Consider the following 20,564-nt stretch of genomic DNA (forward strand, 5'->3'; position numbering starts at 1 on the left):
CATGAAGATGGAAGAAAGCAGGGTAGGTATTGCATTATAGGATAGTTAACAAAAGTGAGCTCTGAGAGTGGTTACATTTCAAAGGGGTCTGAAAAAGAGGCATGCTAACCTAGATGTAAAAAACAATGAACAGGGCTTGCTTAAGGCAAAGTTAAGTCTTTTAAGAAGAAGTTATATGCCTGGGGCATCATGACCCACTATAATCTTTTTTTTTTAAATTTTTTAAAAAATTTAATAAATCTTTATTGTTCAGGTTATTACAATTGTTTCTCCTTTTTTCCCCCCCATATCTCCCCACCACCAGGTTCCCACCCCCACCTCTGCCCTTACCTCCCCCCCGCTGTCCTTATCCATAGGTGTATGATTTTTGTCCAGTCTCTTCCCATACCCCCCACACAGACACCCCTTTCCCCCTGAGAATTATCAATCCACTCCCATTCTATGCCTCTGATTCTATTATGTTCACCAGTTTATTCTGTTCCTCAAATTTTTAATTCACTTGACTTTTAGATTCACTTGTTGATAGATATGTATTGGTTGTTCATAATTTTTATCTTTACTTTTTTCTTTTTTTTCCTCTTTTTAAAGAATACCTTTCAGCATTTCATATAATACTGGTTTGGTGGTGATGAACTCCTTTAGCTTTTTCTTATCTGTGAAGCTCTTTATCTGCCCTTCAATTCTGAATGATAACTTTGCTGGGTAGAGTAGTCTTGGTTGTAGGTTCTTGCTATTTATCACTTTGAATATTTCTTGCCACTCCCATCTGGCCTGCATAGTTTCTGTTGAGAAATCAGCTGATAATCGTATGGGTACTCCCTTGTAGGTAGCTAACTGTTTTTCTCTTGCTGCTTGTAAGATTCTCTCTTTGTCTTTTGCCCTTGGCATTTTAATTATGATGTGTCTTGGTGTGGTCCTGTTTGGATTCCTTTTGTTTGGGGTTCTGTGTGCTTCCTGGACTTGTAAGTCTATTTCTTTCATCAGGTGGGGTAAGTTTTCGGTCATTATTTCTTCAAATAGGTTTTCAGCGTCTTGCTCTCTCTCTTCTTCTGGCACCCCCATAATTCTGATGTTGGTGTGCTTGAAGTTCTCCCAGAGGCTTCTTACACTATCTTCAACTTTCTGAATTTTCTTCTCTTCTTGCTTCTCTGGAGGAGTGTCCTTTGCCTCTTTGTATTCCAAATCTTTGAGTTGATTCTTGTGTTTCTCTAGTCTGCTGTTGGGTCTCTGTATAATATTTTTCATTTCAGTCAGTGTATGTTTAATTTCTAGTTGGTCCTTTTTCATATCCTCGAGGGTCTCATTAAATTTATCGGCCTTTTCCATGAAATTCTTGAAAAACCTTATAACCGTGGTTTTGAACTCTATGTCCATTTGTTTGTTCTCCTCCATTTCTTTCATTTGGGATCTGTTTCCTTGCCTCCTCATTTTCGCTGCTTCCCTGAGTTGGTTGGGTAGCTTTGTGTACTAGGTGTCCTATTGGTTCAACGGGTCAGCCTCCCAGTTACCTGAGGTGGACACTCTTGGTGTACCCCTTTGTGGACTGTGTGTACAGCCTTGTTGTAGTTAAGTCTTGATTGTTGTTGGTGTCACTGGGAGGAATTGACCTCCAGGCCAATTGGCGTGAGGACCTGCTGTGTCTATAACGGAAGAATTGCTATGCTGGAGACACGTTTATGGGGCAGGACTTGTTCCAGTAGGGCTTTGGTGCTCACTGAGTCTGCCTCTTGAATGTGTCCCTTATGAGAGTGGTTGAAATCTGGTTTCGTCTCACACTGACCACTAGATACACTAGTGTCTGGATCTCCAATGGGGTGCAGGTCAGCTACACCAAGAACTACAGTTTTCTCCTCTTTGCTTGGGCGGTTTTGGAGCAGTCTGACTGGAGCTGCAGTTAATTTGGTTAAGCTTCCACAGAACAGGCCATTTATATGCAAAAGCCGCTGTGTGGAGCCTGGGCGGGTTTGTAGAATGTGCGGGTGGGGTCTCAGGGCGTCACTAGACTAGGGCGTGGCAAACGGCGATGGCTGCTGTCAGCAGTCTCTGCCTTTCTGCATTTCCAAGTCCCTGCGTCCCGTGCTCCAGTGCAGTAAACAATGATTGCTGGGTGCTCTTCTGCAAAAAAGTCACTCTCACTTTCTGACCCGATGGCCGAGAGTCCAGCTTCTCCCCGTAGGCGTCTGGGTCCCCTGCGTGTCCCCAGAAACTGGAGTTCAGAGTGATCGGGAGTTTGTCTCCCTTCGGGTTGAAGAAAAGCCGTGCGCCCAGTCGCCTGCCACCAGCCCGATTCGCGTGCCTCCGTACCTCAGCTTTTCAGCGTTTGTGCTCCTTTCTCTTCTTAGTTGTAAATCTTCCACTCAGCCAGCTTTCCCGTGGTTCTGGGTGGTAGATGTTTTGTCTTTTAGTTGTATTTTTGAAATTGTTGTGTGAGGCGGCAGTTTAATTGTTTAACTTTGCCGCCATCTTGGTTCCTCTCCCGAATTAAGGTTTTCTTATATGAAAAGCAAAACTTTGAGGAAAATGAAATAGTGCTATAATCGTCTGTAGTTGAATTGATTTATATCCTTCCTCTTTTCTCCTTTACAGGATGTAAGTTTTTAAAATATCACTTTAATTAGAGAAAGAAGTATGCTTCATGTTAATTTGGAGTCTGCCTATTAAAGCTTTTTGCTTAAGAAAAGATTTAGCTGGGTTTAAAACTTCCATAGTTTATGTTAATATGTAGATTTGCAATTAAATAGGCATGGTCAAATACAGTGCACACATTTGACAATACAATGAGGGCAGACTTAAAATGAGATTGAAAATCTGCTAGCAATTTAAGTCAAATATTACACTTAAGCTTTTTTCCCCACTGGATAGCCTTTTTTGTTGTTGTTGTTGTTGTTTTAAATAATGTTAGCCTTTCTTTAATAGTGATCATATGAAAAACCTTTTTCTAACCCTCTAAACAATTGATCAGTTTTAAGTATTATCTGTGTACACTTGCAGTCAAAGAAAAGTTCCCTAAGACTGGCAGATACTGTTCCTGGAAAGTCCTTACCAGACATTTCACTTAGTGTAATTGGAAAAAGTTCTATTGGAAATGCCTTTGAGATAATGATAGCCTTACATAAATTGTTGCTGGGATGCTGTAGGCTCTAAAGCTATTGTTTGCAACAAGTACCAGACTGATGAGTCTGGATGGTTATAAATAGTACCTGCAGCATTTCCAGGTGTTCTGCTAAAAGTGCTTTGTTGATAGTACATAACCACAATTTAGATTTTAAGGTTCACCGATCTTATAGGGAATGCAAAGTAAACTTAGTCTTAAATGCTTCATAAACGTATCAACTATTTAAAGGACATCCAATAATTGTAACTAAATCAGTTGTTTTACTTATTTTTAAAATTTATTTGTAAACAAATTTATTGAATTTATAAGGTGATGTTGGTTAATAAAATTACATAGGTTTGTGGTGTACAGCGCTATAGTACATTATCTGTATACTAGAGGCCTGGCGCACGAAATTCGTGCACAGGTACAGTCCCTGGGCCTGGCCTGTGATCAGGGCCATCTTCCCCGGCTGCTGGCAGCCGGCCCCGCCCCCTGCCACCACCACCCCCAGTTCCCCATTCCCCATCGGGCAATCGGAGCCTGCTGGCTGGGGGCAGCTCCTGCGTTGAGCGTCTGCCCCTTGGTGGTCAGTGCGCGTCATAGTGACCGGTCCTTCCACCGTTCGGTTGATTTGCATATTACCCTTTTCATATATAGGATTGTATTGTATGTTGGCCACCCCAAGTCAAGTTTCCTTTCATCACCATTTATCCCCCCTTTACTCTCTTCTACTTCCCACCAACCCCCTTTCTCTCTGATAATCACCATACTGTTGACTGTGTCTGAGTTTCTTTTCTTTGCTTAATCCCTTCATCTATTTCACCCAGCCCCTCCAATCCTCTCCCTTCTGACAACTGTCAGTCTGTTCTCTGTATCCATGAGACTGTTTTCCATTTTGTTCATTAGATTCTACATATAAGTGAAATCATATGGTAATTGTCTTTCTCTGACTGGCTTAATTCACTTAGCATAATATTCTCCAGGTCCATCCATGCTGTTGCAAAAGGTAAGAGTTCCTTCTTTACAGCTGAGTCATATTCCACTGTGTAAATGTATCACAGCTTTTTTATCCACTCATCTGCTGATGGCCACTTGGGCTGCTTCTGAATCTTGGCTATTGTATATAACACTGCCATGAACACAGGGGTAAATATATTCTTTCAAATTAGTGTTTCAGTTTTTTTCAGATATATTCCCAGATAAGGCAGTTTCATTTTTAACTTTTTGAGGTAACTCCATACTGCTTTCCACAGTGTCTGCATTACCACCAACAGTGTACGAGGGTTCCCTTTTCTCCACATCCTCAACAACACTTGTTTGTTGATTTATTGATGATAGCCATTCTAACAGGTGTGAGGTGATATCTCATTGTGGTTTCAATTTGCGTCCCTGTAATGATTAGTGACATTGAGCATCTTTGTATGCCTACTGGTCATCTGTATGTCCTCTTTGGAGAAATGTCTATTCAGGTCCTTCACGCATTTTTAAATTTGATTGTTTCTTTTTTTGGTGTTGCGTTTTATAAGTTCTTTATACATTTTGGATATTAACCCCTTATCAGATTATCATTGTTGAATATGTTCTCCCTTTCAGTGGGTTGTCGTTTTTTTAATCCTCACTCAAGGATATTTTTCCATTGATTTTTAGAGAAAGTGTAAGAGAGAGGGAAAGACAGAAATATCGATGTGAGAGAAACACATCGATTGGTTGCTTCCCGCACGCACTTGGACCAGGGCCCGAGCAGGGGAGGAGCCTGCAACCAAGGTACGTGTCCTGGACCAAAATCGAACCCGGTACCCTTCAGTCCACAGGCCAACACTCTATCCACTGAGCCAGACTAGCTAGAGCTTGCTTTTTCATTTTGTTGATGGTTTTCTTTGCTGTGCAAAACCTTTTTAGTTTGATGTAGTCCCATTTGTTTATTTTTTCTTTTGTTTCCCTTGCTAGAGGTGATATGTCAGAAAAAATATTGCTTGTGAGAAATGTCCAAGATTTTACTGCCTATGTTTTCTTTTAGGGTTTTTATGGTTTTGACTCTAATATTTAAGTCTTTAACCCATTTTGATTTTATTTTCTTTTTCTTTATTTTATCTCTTCCCACCCACCCACCCACCCAACCTCCCCCGCCTTCCTTCTGAGGTTCGACAGTCAGCCTGTTCCGTGCTTCTATGTCTCTGGTTCTATTTTGTTCATCAGTTGAATTTATTCTTGTATATGATGTAAGAAGGTGTCTAGTTTCATTTTTATGAATGTATCTGTCCAATTTTTCCAACACCGTTTATTGAATAGACTGTTGTTACCTCATTGTATGTTTTTGCCTCTTTTGTCAAATATTAATTGACTATTAAGGCATAGGTTTATTTATGGGTTCTCTATTCTGTTCCATTGATTGATATGCCTGTTTTTATACCAGTATCATGCTGTTTTGATTACTATGGCCTTACGTAGTTTGGTATCAGGTAGTGTGATTTCTCCAACTTTGTTCTTGTTTCTCAAGATTGCTGAGGCTATTCGGGGTCTTTTGTGGTTCCATATAAATTTTTTGTTTTAGTTCTGTGAAATAGCCATTAAATGTGACTTCATAGGAATTGCTTTGAATCTATAGATTGCTTTGGGTAGTATGGACATTTTAATGATGTTACTTCTTCCTATCCATGAACATAGTATATGCTTCCACTTATTTGTATCTTCTTCAGTTTCCTTCTCCAGTGTCTTATAATTTTCTGAGTATAGGCCTTTTGTATCCTTGGTTAAACTTATTCCTGGCTATTCTTTTTTAATGCAGTTGAAAATGGGCTTGTTTTCTTAGTTTCCCTTTCTGATAGTTCATTATCTATATACTAGAGGCCCGGTGCACGAAATTCATGCACAGGGGGGGGGGGCGGGGAAGAGGTGTCCCTCAGCCCAGCCTGCACCCTCTCCAATTTGGGACCCCTCCAGGGATGTCCGGCTGCCCCCTCGAGGGATGTCCTGTGGGATCGGGCCTAAATGGGCAGTCGGACATCCCTCTCACAATCCAGGACTGCTGGCTCCCAACTGCTCGCCTGCCTGCCTTCCTGATTGCCCCTAACCGCTTCTGCCTGCCATCCTGATCACCCCCTAACCACTCCCCTGCCAGCCTGATTGATGTCTAACTGCTCCCCTGCCAGCCTGTTTGCCCCCAACTTCCCTCCTGTGCCGGCCTGGTCACCCCTAACTGCCCTCCCTTGCAGGCTCGGTCCCTCCCAACTTCCTTCCCCTGCTGGCCATCTTGTGGTGGCCATCTTGTGGCCACATGGGGGCAGGATCTTTGACCACATGGGGGCAGCCATCTTGTGTGTTGGAGTGATGGTCAATCTGCATATTACTCTTTTATTAGATAGGATAGAGGCCTGGTGCATGGGTGGGGGCCGGCTGGTTTGCCCTGAAGCGTGTCCCAGATCAGGGTGGGGGTTCCCTTGGGGCGTGGGGCGGCCTGGGCGAGGGGCCTGTGGTGGTTTGCAGGCCAGCCACGCCCCCTGGCGACCCAAGCAGAGGCCCTGGTATCTGGGATTTATTTATCTTCTATAATTGAAACTTTGTAGTCTGGAGCGGAGCCAGCCATTTCTGTTGGGATTTATTTATCTTCTATAATTGAAACTTTGTAGCCTTAAGCGGAGGCCTGGGCCGGCCAGGGTGTGCAGAAAGCTTGGCTTCCTCCATTGCTGGGGAAACCCAAGCCTCCCTCCTGCTCTATCCCTGGCTGCAGCCATCTTGGTTGGGTTAATTTGCATACTTGCTCCTGATTGGCTTGTGGGCGTGGCCTGTGGGTGTAGGGGAGTGATGGTTAATTTGCATATTACTCTTTTAGTAGATAGATATAAACAGGGAATATGCTAATTAGCCGGGCATCACCACCGCTCAGGAGGAGGCTGCATCACAACTGCTCAGGAGGAGGCTGCATCACAACCGCTCAGGAGGAGCTGCGTGCACAGATGGGCGGGAGGGGACTGCATGCCGCCCCCAGCCCCAGTGGGCCTCGGGGAGGCTGGGGCTGGGGATGGGCTGGAGCAGAGCCACAACACAGTAGCGCCTGCCCCCACCCCAGCAGACACAATGCGGTGGCCGGCGCTGAGCGGGTCAGGCGTGGGTCCTGGCCTCCAGCGGGGTGCCTCCTTGCATGGTGGGAGGTGGGGCGCTTCCTCACACGATTTCAATCGCACGCTGGGCCTCTAGTCTATATTAATAAAAGGCCCATGGCCATGACGCTGCCAAAGAAGCAGTGGCTCTCGCGGCAGGCAGGGCAAGGCAGTGAGCTACTAGCGGCGATGGGTGGGGCAGCCAGCTGAGGCAAGCAGAAGTGAGCTACTCGCTGGACCTCTAGTTGGTTTATTAAAATGCAACTGATTTTTGGATATTTATTTTGTAATCTACTGAATTCATTTATCAGTTCTAGTAGTTTTTTCACATCTTTAGGTTTCTCTATATACAATATCATGCCATATATAAATATTGACAGTTTTTCTTCTTTCTTTCTGGTTTGTTTAAAAATATATTTGTATCTAATATACACTGAGTGGCCAGATTATTATGATCTCTGAACACATAATAATCTGGCCACTCATTGTATATCCTATATAATAAAAGGCCAATATGCAAATTGTCCCCTTGACCAGGAGTTCGACCAGCAGGCAGGCTGGCCAACCGCCCATGTCCCCTCCCCCTGGCCAGGCTGGCCGGACCCCACCCTTGCATGAATTCATGCACCGGGCCTCCAATATATATTTATATATATTGGAGGCATAATAATCTGAGTGACCAGATTATTATGTGTTCAGAGATCATAATAATCTGGCCACTCAGTGTATATTCATCCTCTATGTGATGCAAGGCTCAGTAGCAGTCCAGTGGATCTCTTCTTGCCTCCAAGGACTTTTACCTTGAACTCTTTATTTGTTGTTGTTTGTTTTTGTTCACATAGAACCACATTAGCTAAATTTAGAAAGAAGGAAAGACAGGGTTAGGGTTTAGGGCTAGGAAGTGAGAGAAATTGATCAAGATGATTTGAGATTTGATATCATTATTATCAACATTTGCCTAGTTGTAGTAATATAGAATGTCGTTGTGTCTTATTGAGAACATGGCGGTTTTTTTCTCTCTCCAAATGTTAGTGTGTGATTCATAAAAGTCGAGTTGTTTTTTAACGTCTTAAAGAAGAAAATGAAAGTAAAACATAAAGATAGTTACTCTAAATTAATTGTTTATACATTTGTCACTAGAAAACTATTTTTAGTTGAATAGTAGTTTGTGTCATGGTAGTTATTGTAGTTTATATTATTTGTAACCTGCTGTGGTTTTGAATGTTGCTCTTAAGACTGTATTTAGTGACCACTAGGTTTTAATTGCTCGGAAATTTCAGAGAATGTAAAAAAGTTTTGGTTAAGCCTAGGAAATACCCATTCTTGCTTCCCTTAAAATTGGCATCAGTGATTACTTAATGAAAGCAGAATGCTTTGAAAACATGCTCTTTAAAGTATAGCTGTTACTAAAATACTGTAATAACTAGTATGTAAGTAATAGCTACTTTTTTTTTGTTGTAGAAACTCTCTGTAAGGGGAAAACTGCAAAATCCTTAAGAAAAATATAGTATAAAAAAATCACCGGTAAATGGAAGATTTTTAAACAATGGAATGTGGATGAGAAATAGAAAGACACGTGTAGTTTTGACATGGTTCTATTTATTTAAATTCCTTGTTTCCTAGGACTTTGCAGATTTGGTTGTTTTCTCTCTTTTGACAAACTAATTATTTTTTAAAATATCATTTGTATACCTCTACAGTTTGCAACTAGTTTCTCTTTTTAAAATGGTATGCCAAACCCATTTTAATGCAACAGAAAGCTTATAGATTTTGAGTTCTGCAATGTCAGGAAACAAACAGTGTGTGTACTAATTTCTAAATTACTAGCTGGGCTTCTAAATGTCCGTGTTTTTCATATAGCAGAGGCAATCCATAATGAGCAATTGTATTGTTGATGTTTCACTGAACATTTGCATTGTTTAGTACTGTTTGTCTCTGCATTATTCAATATTACTATATGCTGTAATCTCTGGACCAGTTGAGAGCTACCGGCAAGCATAGACTTCCAAGCAGGAGCCAAAGTAAGCAATGGGGAATGAAGCTGCTATAAAATTTTGTTGACAGTATATGCAAAATACCTTTTGAAAATTGTACATAATGGGAAAGTAGGTAACACTTCATTTTTTATAAAGTCCTTTCTACACCTATCTTTCAAAAGTTTGCTTATACTTGGTGAACAAAGTAGGCATTTAAAATGGTGTGGTGTGGAAATAATTTTAAACTAACAGTTTAAATAATTAAACACTTTCATATTTCATTTTTCTGTAAATGTTAGGAATTTTTTTAAAGTCTATTACAACAACTAAATATACTTTTGGTCATTTCTAATGGAAGGAGCTATATGACTAAGAGACATGGTTGTTTATTCTGACCAAACTTTATGCCAAATTTTAGTCAGCAAATAAACTATTTAGAATTTGCTGACTACCTAACTGTTAACTTACTTTAATAAGCAAGGACAAGTTTAGCCAACAATTTTTGAAAATAGAAAAGGGGTAAATAACATGGCTTCTGCAATCCAAAAAAAGAAAAAAAACTCACCATAGCCTGGGTAATTGGAAGAGTTTGTTTTTGTAAAATGTGCAATTGAAATACTAATTTTAAAGGAGGGTGGGAGTATGGGCTGCCTCAAATATTAACATTGAAATTAAAGATGAGATTTAAGCCCGGCCTAGGTGGCTCAGTGGTTGAGCATTGACCTATGAGAATCAATTCACGGTTCGATTTCCCGTCAGGGCACATGCCCGGGTTGCGGGCTCGATCCCCGGTGCAGGGCATGCAGGAGGCAAGTGATCAGTGATTGTCTCTCATCATTGATGTTTCTATCTCTTTTTCCCCCTCTAAAATCAATAAAAATATATTTTAAAAAGAAAGATAAGATTTAAGTTATTAACTATTTATTGTTCATTTACTATGGATAAGATAAAATCCAGGGAGTCTTAAGAATTTAGGATGATATGATTGTTGTGCTGAACATTGAATGTAGTTCTGAGTGTCGTCATATTTGGGAGTAAAAATATTTTTAAAATAGATTTTACGGTTCTTTTGATTCAATCAAAGGGAATGTGCAAGTTCAGTAGAGAAAGCTTTTCAATATTATTTCTTAGATCTATATTATTTTCTCATTCTGACCTTGGGGAAATGGAAGAACAACACCATAGCATTGTATATGACTTAGCTCAACTACCCTATACTGTGACCTATGACCTAATACATCATTTGTAAGTCCTTAATAATAATGATAATCACAGTCATAAAACTATACTTACTGACCTTTCATGAGATATTCATATCTGTCAACTCACTTAAGCCTCTTGATTAGTTTTTCTATCAAAACCACTACACTGACTATATATACACATATTATAACATAAAAATGGTATATATGTATGCTTCCAGGTTATTTGTAATTGATGGCTTTTATCCCCTATTATGTGTTAGGCTCTCTGGTATGCGATTTCCATATATTATCTCATTTACTCATCCCACTAACATAAAATAGGTAACTGTATTTCCATATTAATGAGACCTCACTAGAGAGGTAGGAAATGGACATTTGAGAGTAGTAAGGAAGATGCTGGTCTAGGTGGAGAGACAGTGATACTCTAAGATGCTTTTTGATGTGACCAGAGTGGTCAGGAAAGCTGATTTTGTGTAGAAAAATGGAGATTGTGTAAATGCTGATGAGTTCACTTTAGACATGTTGAGCTTAAGGAAGGGAAGCAGATTTTATAGAATGTGGGTTTTAAACAATGGAATGTGTTTTTCATATAGCAGAGGGAATCCATAAAGAGCAATTGTATTGTTGGTGTTTCACTGAACATTTGCATTACTATATGAAAAACATAGCCAACAGTGGTAAGATTTTTGTTTTTGTTTTGTTTTTTGCTTTGAATCTTATAGATACTTGTTAGGCATTTTTTTAAATGTTAATAACATTTCAACATTGATTGTTGATTGTGTTTGTGAAGAAATATAATGAGGTGTTAATGTCTTGAATAATTAGATAAATTTTGGGAGGATTTCATGGTTTGTGAACATTATAGCTACCATGCCCTGTGTAGGTAAAATAAATAAATGTATATGTCTAAAATATGCTTTTATTAATTTCAAAAAGAGGAAGGGAGAGGGAGAGAGAGAGAGAGAAACATCAATGATGAGAATCATCAACTGGCTGCAATCCAGGCATGTGCCCAACTGGGAATTGATCTGTGACCTCCTGGTTCATGGGTTGATGCTCAACCACTGCTCCCCACTGGCTGAGTGGTAAAGTATATTTTTTAAGCAAATTGAGAGATCGCATGAAATCTCTCTTAAATTATTTAATATACAAGCCAAACTTTTTTTTGTAAGAAAAAAATAGAGTATAGAAATTAAAACAAAGGGAAAAAACCAATAGTCCTACTAGGTTGGTTATATTCTGATTTTTTTTTCTTTTCTTTGTATTGTTTCTTTCAGAAATATGGCTATACACACCTTTCTGCAGGAGAACTTCTTCGTGATGAAAGGAAAAACCCAGATTCACAGTATGGTGAACTCATTGAAAAGTACATTAAAGATGGAAAGATCGTGCCAGTTGAGATAACCATCAGTTTGTTAAAGAGGGTAAGAAATGTGAATGCCAACCAACTTAAATAAGCAAGGAAATGATAAATTAAATCTGTCTTTTCTTTGAATAATGAAAATATTCAGAGTATTAAATTTTGTTGTTGTTGTTAATCCTCACCCGACGATATTTTTCCCCATTTACTTTTAGAGAGTGTGGAAGGGAGGAAGGAAGGGAGACGAGAGAGAGAGAGAGAGAGAGAGAGAGAGAGAGAGAGAGAGAGAGAGAGAGAGAGAAAGAAAGAAACATCATTGTGAGAGAGACACATAGATTGGCTGCCTCCCACATGTGCCCCTCTTGGATAAAACTTCTGAATGTCCCAGATAGTTAGTGTTTGCTTCTTTGTTTTATCATAGCATCCTTTTATATCTCATCATAGAACTTAGCACATTTAATTACATTTTGTTATCCACTGAACTTTGAGCTCCCCAGGGGCCATGACCTTGCTTTTCATGTTCCCTGATAGTTGGCCTCAAATGTGTGTTGAGTGAGTAGAATTTTGATGTACCATAATTGGGGTAGAAATGCTATAATAGAAGTCCAAAAGAATTGTGTGGAAGTGTTATGAATATTGGAGAAGTTAGATGCTGGGATAAAGCCAACGATCAGATAAAGGAATCAGGGGTCTTGACAACGTGAGCACTTACGGGACTAGATATTGGTTTGCTTTGGAAAAGAGGTTCCTCGGGAGTTTGACCAAATCATTTATCTGAGCTTATTATCCCATGGGGATTAGTAGTGGTAAGGATTTGGAGATCAGAGATCTGCATCTCCCATTCACATATCCACATTCTCCTACCTAAATTCAGACTTTGGAAGAGGATGGTGTGGTATTCTGCTGTCGCTCTGAATGTATTGTGTTTTTTTTTTGCTACCTGTGTTTCGGGGTAGTCAGTGACATTTAGGTTTAATTAGTTGCAGTTTAAAAAAAGAGAGAATATTAACTCCTATACTAATCATTAATGCTAGCAGTCTCTTTATATTTTTCCAAGGATTTTTGCAATTGGACTTGAATTATTGCAGAGAATCTGAGTGTCTTTAGATGCAGCATACTTCTCACCACAGCAAAATGACTTGGGAAGGGGAAGGGGAAGGCTGGATAGGGTCTCTAGTGGCTGAAGCAAAGATACTGATTAATACTTATTTTTCTCTTTATGCTGTGAGTGTGTATGTGAAAATAGTACATGCTTACTTTAGAACATTTAGAAACTACATACAAATTGTATGTGAATGTGCATAAAATGGGGGAAGGGTACATACCCATAATTCCACTAACTCGAGGCAACCATGTTAATACTGATTGGATCATTTTCTTTTAAAATAATATATATTTCTATTGATTTTTCTAGAGAGAAAGGAAGGGAGAAGGAGAGAGAGAGAAACATTCATGTGAGAGGGAAACATCAGTTGGCTGCCTCCTGCACATCCTCGTACTGAGGATCGATCCTGCAACATGGGCATGTGCCCTGACCTGGAATCAGACCAATGACCTCCTGGTGCATGGCATGACCAACTGAGCCACACTAGCCAGGGCGGATCATTTTCTTTAAGTCTCTTTTTGTCTGTACATCCTTCATGCTTTATTTATGATTTAAGGAATAATAAAAGAAACACCAATATATCCACTACCCTCCTTAAGAAATTGTTAATGTAGTATTGACCCTAAAACTTCCTTTCCTTTTAGGAAATGGATCAGATAATGGGTGCCAATGCTCAGAAGAATAAATTCTTGATTGATGGGTTTCCAAGAAATGAAGACAACCTTCAAGGTTGGAATAAGACCATGGATGGGAAGGCAGATGTATCTTTCGTTCTGTTTTTTGATTGTGATAATGAGGTAATGAACATCTTCATCTGCCCACATGGGCTTTAAACAACTTGATTCAATGATTAGAAAATGCAGTCACTGTTTACTTATATTACATTTTATATTGGCAGTAGTATTTTTTTGAATTGAAACATTGGATGGGCAGAATAGCATTGTCTTGCTGTTTGAGTGTTAAACACTTTTGGGCATTAGCAACCTTGTGGGCCTAAAATTTGCTTTATTTTTTAAATAATAAGATTTTGTTTTGCTTTGTTTTTAAGTAAAAATTGACTTGTATAATAATGTTAGGTAATGAAGCTGCCCTATTACTTCTGAGTTATGCACTATTATCAGAGAGTGTATCTTGCCTTAGGATGGCTATTTATTGGAAAAGAAACACATATTTCTGGGAATTTGGGAAAACTTTCTATTTTTAGGCAACATTTAAGATAGCCTGATTTGTGTTCATAGTGTAAAATGATCTTGAAAAAAAAGCAGGAAAGCATTCTTTTTCTTTCTGGCACTTCCAATAGCATACTTAGATATACCTTTGACTAACTGAGTTAATTTCTTGGACTCATTTAATTAAAAGGCCTGGCTATTTCACACCTGTAAACTCCATTAAATTAATGTCAGCAGCCTGAAAGAATAAGAATCTGAAGTATTGCTTTGAAGGAAGTTGGCTGGTTGAATTGCAAATGTGCTCTGGTGGAGGGACTTGCTGAAGCCTTTGAGTTGTTTTAAAATGTAACTCTCTTCTTCCAACCCCCAAAAATATGTTTTCACTTATTCTTCAAAGTTAACTTTAGAATGTTACCACAGCTTTATAACTAAGGAATGTTTATTCATGATTAACAAGGGATACTTTATTCAAATGCAAATATGTTGATTCTTCAATATTAGGGTATTTATGGAATTACTGAAAAGTAAGCAAAAATAGAACAAAGTCAGAGGCATGTAATTCATACCTAATAAGCTAATAATGTATCCTAGATGGACCCATACACACATAGATCTTCTTTTTATTGCGGTTTGAAAAAAAAAATCCACAGGAAAAACTGAGTCATGAATGAATCTTATTATGCTCTGTACTTACTTAATCTAGTTTATATAAATTGAACCACATGTTTAAATTTAAAAGGACTTTACATGTTGATTAATGAATTAGACACATTCAGTTTAATGCAGGTTTTTTTTTTAACTCTTCAAACTTTATTTTCTTTTCCGGTTAAAAGAATGACAAATTCATATCTTTCTTTTTTATAATAACTTTGTATTTATTTCTCTTTTTAGATCTGTATTGAACGATGTCTTGAGAGGGGAAAGAGTAGTGGTAGGAGTGATGACAACAGAGAGAGCTTGGAAAAGAGGTACTTTGCAGTTTTTATACAATAAGCCACCTCAATCTCAGTTTGAAACTTGAATAGCAGGTTAAATACTTGCCTCATTTTGGTCCAGAAAAAGAAAATGTCCTGCCTAACTATGTGAAATGGCTTATCTAAGAAGATGCTAAGGCAGTCAGTTGGGTCAGATCCAGTGTTCTCCTCTGAGCTGTCCTATAACATGGAGGAGAATGGGTGAATACTTAGAACCTTGCAATGTTTGCCTTTTTTTTTTCCTTTCAGAATTCAAACCTATCTTCAGTCGACAAAGCCAGTTATTGACTTATATGAAGAAATGGGAAAAGTCAAGAAAATAGATGCTTCTAAATCTGTTGATGAAGTGAGTATCCCGATCCTGCCTTAAAAAGAAAAAAAAGTCAAGTAAAAATGTGATGGAGGGCATAGGCAGGAGAAAAAAAAATAGTATGACAAAAAAAAAATAGTATGACAGAACAGTTTGCTTTTCAAGACACTGGAGATTAAATGAAAAATTAGGCTTTTTCTCCTTTTTGAATAGAGTCTAAAATGGGTTTTACAACTTCAGAGTTGTTCTTCATAGAAGTTGGTGGTTTATTAATTCCAAACTTCATTTCTCAAACACTGGAAAATTGGCATTTGAGACTATGATTTGGACCATGAGCATTAAAAAAAAATCTATAACATGAATTGCAGGTTATCTAGCTCAGGAGCCGCAGGCTGCCTTCATTTCTTCTGTCACAGAGCACAGAGCTCCAGGGGGCAGCAGGAGCAGGGAAAGTGGGGATAAATGGTGATGGACAGAGACTTGAGTTGGGGTGGTTAACGCACAATACAGTGTGCAGATGATGTGTTGTAGAATTTAGCACCTAAACCTGTATAATTTTGTTAACCGTGTCACCCCAATAAATTTAATAAAAAGGGGAAAAAAAATAAAAACATGTAGCTCCAGAGGTGCATGGTGTCCGTCCGTGGCTCAGTACTGCTCTCTTCCTTCATAAGTCAGCTGTCTTCTCTCAACTGTGGTTCGAAAGCCCTCAGTGCCCAGCAACTATTTCTAGTGCTTTTTAATTCACCCAGTCTTCCCCTGATTACCTGAATCTTCTTCCTCTGGACCTTTCTTTGTTATTGTATAGTCATTTTTGTTTTTTGTTTTTTTTATCTATTGCCACTTTTTGTAGTGGTGAGGTAATATATCAGAAAACTTTAGTGTTTTAGAATCAGAACTAGGAAGAGAAGCCACTTCCATTTTATCAATTTTTGGTAGCCGATTAAGAAGTTTTATTTTGTCCTAAAATTGAATGCAACATATTCATAGTTTTATATGTATTATTTTTAAAATATATTTTTATTGATTTCAGAGAGAGGAAGGGAGAGGGAGAGAGAGAGAGAAACATCAGTGATGAGAGAGAATCATCAACCAGCTGCCTCCTGCACACTCCACACTGGGGATCGAGCCTGCAACCCAGGCATGTGCCCCGACCGGGAATTGAACCCAGGACCCTTCAGTCTGCAGGCCGATGCTCTATCCACTGAGCCAAACCGGCCAGGGCTTATATGTATTATTTATGATATTATATTACTGTCTAAAATAAAATAAAACTAAGAAATCATAATGTGTTTTTTAATTATCTACTTTGGAAATTAATATAAAATGGATATACTTTTAAGCCATATGGTATTTTAACAATATCTGCTTTTAAAATTACTATCTTTTTCCTTTGCAGGTTTTTGATGAAGTTGTGAAGATTTTTGACAAAGAAGGCTAACTAAACCTGAAAGCATCCTTGAAATCATGCTTGAATATTGCTTTGATAGCTGCTATCACAGTCCCTTTTTAAGGCAATTTTAATCTTTCATAATTACATCATAATTAGTGGCCAGAAAGTATATATAGTAAGACAAATTAAATTTTTTATCTTCAAAAAAATTTTTTTTTTCATCACGAGTAGACAGTGAATTAGGGTCTAACTTTGTCTTAGCTATGGTGCTCACCAAACAAAGAAGGGCATTAGCTAGTTCTTTGTTTTTATTTGATAAGGATATCCCTTGTATAGTTTGTGCCTTCTGTGAGCAAAACTTTTTAGTATGTGTATATCCCTTTAGCGATTGCAACATGTCAGGATTAGGGATTCCTTACTTCCTCTTTTTCTTGCAGGTTTTAAATTTCCAACCTGTTAAGTGAATTTGTGGACCAAATTCCAAAGGAACTTTTTGTGTAGTTAGTTCTTGCACAATGTGTTTGGTAAACAAACTCATAAGATGAATTGCTAGAAGTGTTTTAGTATTTATCCAATAACTGACCATATCCTATAGAAAAGTAAGAAAACTTAGCTATGTTTTAGTTTTACTACAACTTATACAAAGTTGTATGACAGGGCATAGTCTGCTTCCAGGGATTGGGATGAGGGCACTGGGGGTTCAGAGCCTGGCAGAAGTGTCAGCTTTATTCTGACATAAATCTGAGGGTAAGGGGCAAGGGTCATATCTAATGACATGTGTTCCTTATGCTCTATTATATAGTGTTACTAATGATTAAATTGATCTCAACAAAATTCCTAGCAGTGAAACCTTGAAATGCATGTACTAGATTTATGGTAAAATGGTTTGGGTTTTTTTGTTTTGTTTTGTTTTTGGTTTCTTTTCTAGACTAAATTTAAGGTTAGTATAAAGCAGAAGAAATCTAATGGTTAAATTTCCCATTTGTATTTTATTTCCTTGAATATTTTTTCATAGTTATTTGTTTAAGAAGATTTAAAAATCACTGCACTTTGGTCAGAAAAATAATAAATATATCTTATAAATGTTTGATTTCCTTTCTGGCTACTTTTATTCAGTAAATTATTTTTTGGCATCATGTTGAAGCATGGAAAGGTACAGAATAAAAAAGAAGGCTGTAGAGTCCAAAGGAATTTTTCCTTAAATCTATTCTTCCTTTAAAAATTTCTGAGAAATTCATTTTCTCCATTCTTTTTTTCTGTCATCACCAATGCAAAGTGGTATCAAGGTTCTTATTATGAGACTTATTAAAATGTTTCTCATCTTCAGCACCTTTTTGACTTTGTATAATTAACATAATTAAAATTTGACTTTGTATAATTGGTAGTATAATTAAATTTTTATATTTAAAGCCATTGGAAATAGTGAGGACAATTTGTGGATATTCTTCTACAGGGGTGGGCAAAAGTAGGTTTCAAGTTCATATGGAAAAAGACATGCACATTATGATTATTACAACAGCTTTGTTAACTGTTTCATGTACTTACAATTGTAAACCTACTTTTGTCCACCACTCCTGTCTTGTAATAGATTTATTTATTTCTATGTGTATTATGAAATTCACTTATTAATGATGAACTTGCAACATACTTGCCATTAAAACAACAAAGTATCCATAAGTACTATAACATATTAGCCACCAAAATTTGTATTGACATCTTGGTTTCTTGGAAGAGGTTGTAATGAATTCTTATCTAGTGATTCATCCAGCCAGGACAGAGGGCTTTTATGGGTAATTTAATAAAATGGCTGTAGTATGAAGCAAGGATGAAGACTTAAGATTTTGAATGTGTTCCTCTTCACATAAGTGAAGAAACCTATCAGATGGGGATCTAAATATTTATATTGGTGTTTGAAAGCAACCTTAAACGTGTGGATTTTAAGGGACTGCTGAGACTGCTTCCCTTCATCAAATACCTTTCTGTGGCATTTGAGAACAAAAACCAAGAAACATAATAATTACTAAACTATGAAGCTTTTTTTGTTTGCTTAAGTAGAAAAACATGTCAGCAATATTGAGTTTAGTAGCTGATTGAGATACATCTAAATTCACTAGTTAGGTCATTCCATTTGTTAAAGACACAGTCACCAAGAAGTTTTTGACTTTTCTTGAAAGAACCCAGTAGAAGCCTTGCTATTAAAAAAAAAAAATTAACATTACTTCCATTCAGTGATGTTGGATATATATGGATTATTTAGTAAATAATCCAAATAAATTTTGTGCTGTGTCTTTGTTGTTTGCTGTTCAGATTTCTGTTCTCACAAGCATATGGGAGACTTAACATGTGCATCCTCACATAGCAAAAGCAGAGTTGAGGATCCAGGAGAATTTTCTGCTCTGTGTATTATGTTTGTGTGTCTTGAATTAAGCAGAAAGCATTGCTATCCCATTCCTTCAAGAAGTAATCTGGATTGAGGCACAAGAAGCCTATTGCATTGCCAGCCTGCAGCGTTGATTCCTTGTCTCTTTGAGGGGGAAATTGGTAGCAGGCAAGCAGTGTGTCTCAGGATGCGGGTTTTTTTGTAGGTTTGTGGCTTTGTCCATGTAATTTAAGTGGTTGTCTGACATTTCATTTGTCCCGGAGGTTTGGTCTTTCCTCTTCAAACACACATTAATTGCACAAGCCATAGTACTACAAACACATTCTCTGCCTTCCAAGAATTTTCTATCTAAAACTAACACGGATGCGGATAGACCTTTTAGCTGTCTTGGTTGGCTAGCATATAGTCTGCTGCACTTCTCCCTAGCCTACATACATACTTCTGCTAAATTCAGTACTCTTTCATTCTAAGTATTTTTTTTAATGAAAGAAAGGAAGCTAATTTATTATGCACCAAAGGAAAAAGGTAAAAATGGTCCTAATCTCCTTTCCCTTTTTTTCGTCTTTCTGGGCTCCAATGTAAGTACTCTCTTGGATCCAGGTCTGCTTTCCTTTGAATGGGTATGGTTATTGTGACTGTGATGTTAGTTCTGGACCTTGATTAAGTTCTGCAGTCACCACTTTTCCTGTCAAGAGCTGAAGAGAACAGTTGAATTTCTGGCTCCCACCCTATACCCTTCGTCACCCATACTGACTACAGGCTGTCTGCTCAGACTTGTATGGGATCCCTGCGCACTTTGCCCCCTCGCTTCCCCGCCCCATTCATTAGAGCAGAACCTGCTTCTCTTGGGTCCCTCTTTTCCAAAGAGACTTTTTTTTTTTTTCCATTACTGCCCTCATAAGACCCTGACATAAGAGAAAAGGGCTTAATTATTTTGTACTGTTTAGGGAGACAGGGTTCCAGATCAACATTTCTCCAGGTGAGGTTCTTTCAGCCACAAAATTGTTTTCTGTTTATGATGCATTTTCAAGTAACTATGCAGCTTCCTAACTGGCCTTTAATGTCCTCATCAACCAGAGGAAAAGCATCTGCAGGGGTACCTCTACATTCTAGCCTAAAGGTAGATAATCGAAGCAAACTTTAAGATCTTCTGCACAGTGGAATGCAGCCGTTAAGCAGCATGCCATATACATAGCAGATGCATTCTCATTTGGTTGAGTAACCACCTTTAAAAAGAGAAAGTAAAATTCAAATAAAGCCGTGTGTGAACTTTAAGGAATGCTCATATACTACCTGTTAGAAGGCTTCTTGGAAGAAATACACTCTTAGTAGCTGCTTCTAAAATATTGGGCGTGGGGGTAGAGTGAATTGATAATAAACTCAAGATGGACTTTCAAGAAAAGCCCTGGATTGAATAGGTTTGTAAAACCCTGCAGCTCTTTGAGGACTGCAGTGGAACCAGCCCTCCCTCACCTGGCTCCGAGGGCTCCCAGAGCCA

At 38.3% G+C, this 20,564-nt stretch overlaps 1 protein-coding gene across 1 annotated transcript in view; it reads left to right on the forward strand.

Moving 5' to 3' along the window:
- The window catches only part of CMPK1 (cytidine/uridine monophosphate kinase 1), a 38,058-nt gene extending 20,284 nt beyond the window's left edge, over nt 1–17,774 (forward strand). Inside the window, exons 2-6 of the mRNA XM_079776874.1 lie at nt 11,653–11,799; nt 13,485–13,637; nt 14,901–14,977; nt 15,233–15,329; nt 16,693–17,774. Coding sequence (XP_079633000.1) covers nt 11,653–11,799; nt 13,485–13,637; nt 14,901–14,977; nt 15,233–15,329; nt 16,693–16,734 — 516 coding nt within the window. The 3' untranslated portion in view covers nt 16,735–17,774. The remainder of the gene's footprint in view (nt 1–11,652; nt 11,800–13,484; nt 13,638–14,900; nt 14,978–15,232; nt 15,330–16,692) is intronic.
- The last annotated feature ends 2,790 nt before the right edge of the window (nt 17,775–20,564 follow it).

The sequence above is a fragment of the Cnephaeus nilssonii genome (genome assembly GCF_951640355.1).
Source record: "Cnephaeus nilssonii genome assembly, chromosome: 7".
Classification (NCBI taxonomy): domain Eukaryota; kingdom Metazoa; phylum Chordata; class Mammalia; order Chiroptera; family Vespertilionidae; genus Cnephaeus; species Cnephaeus nilssonii.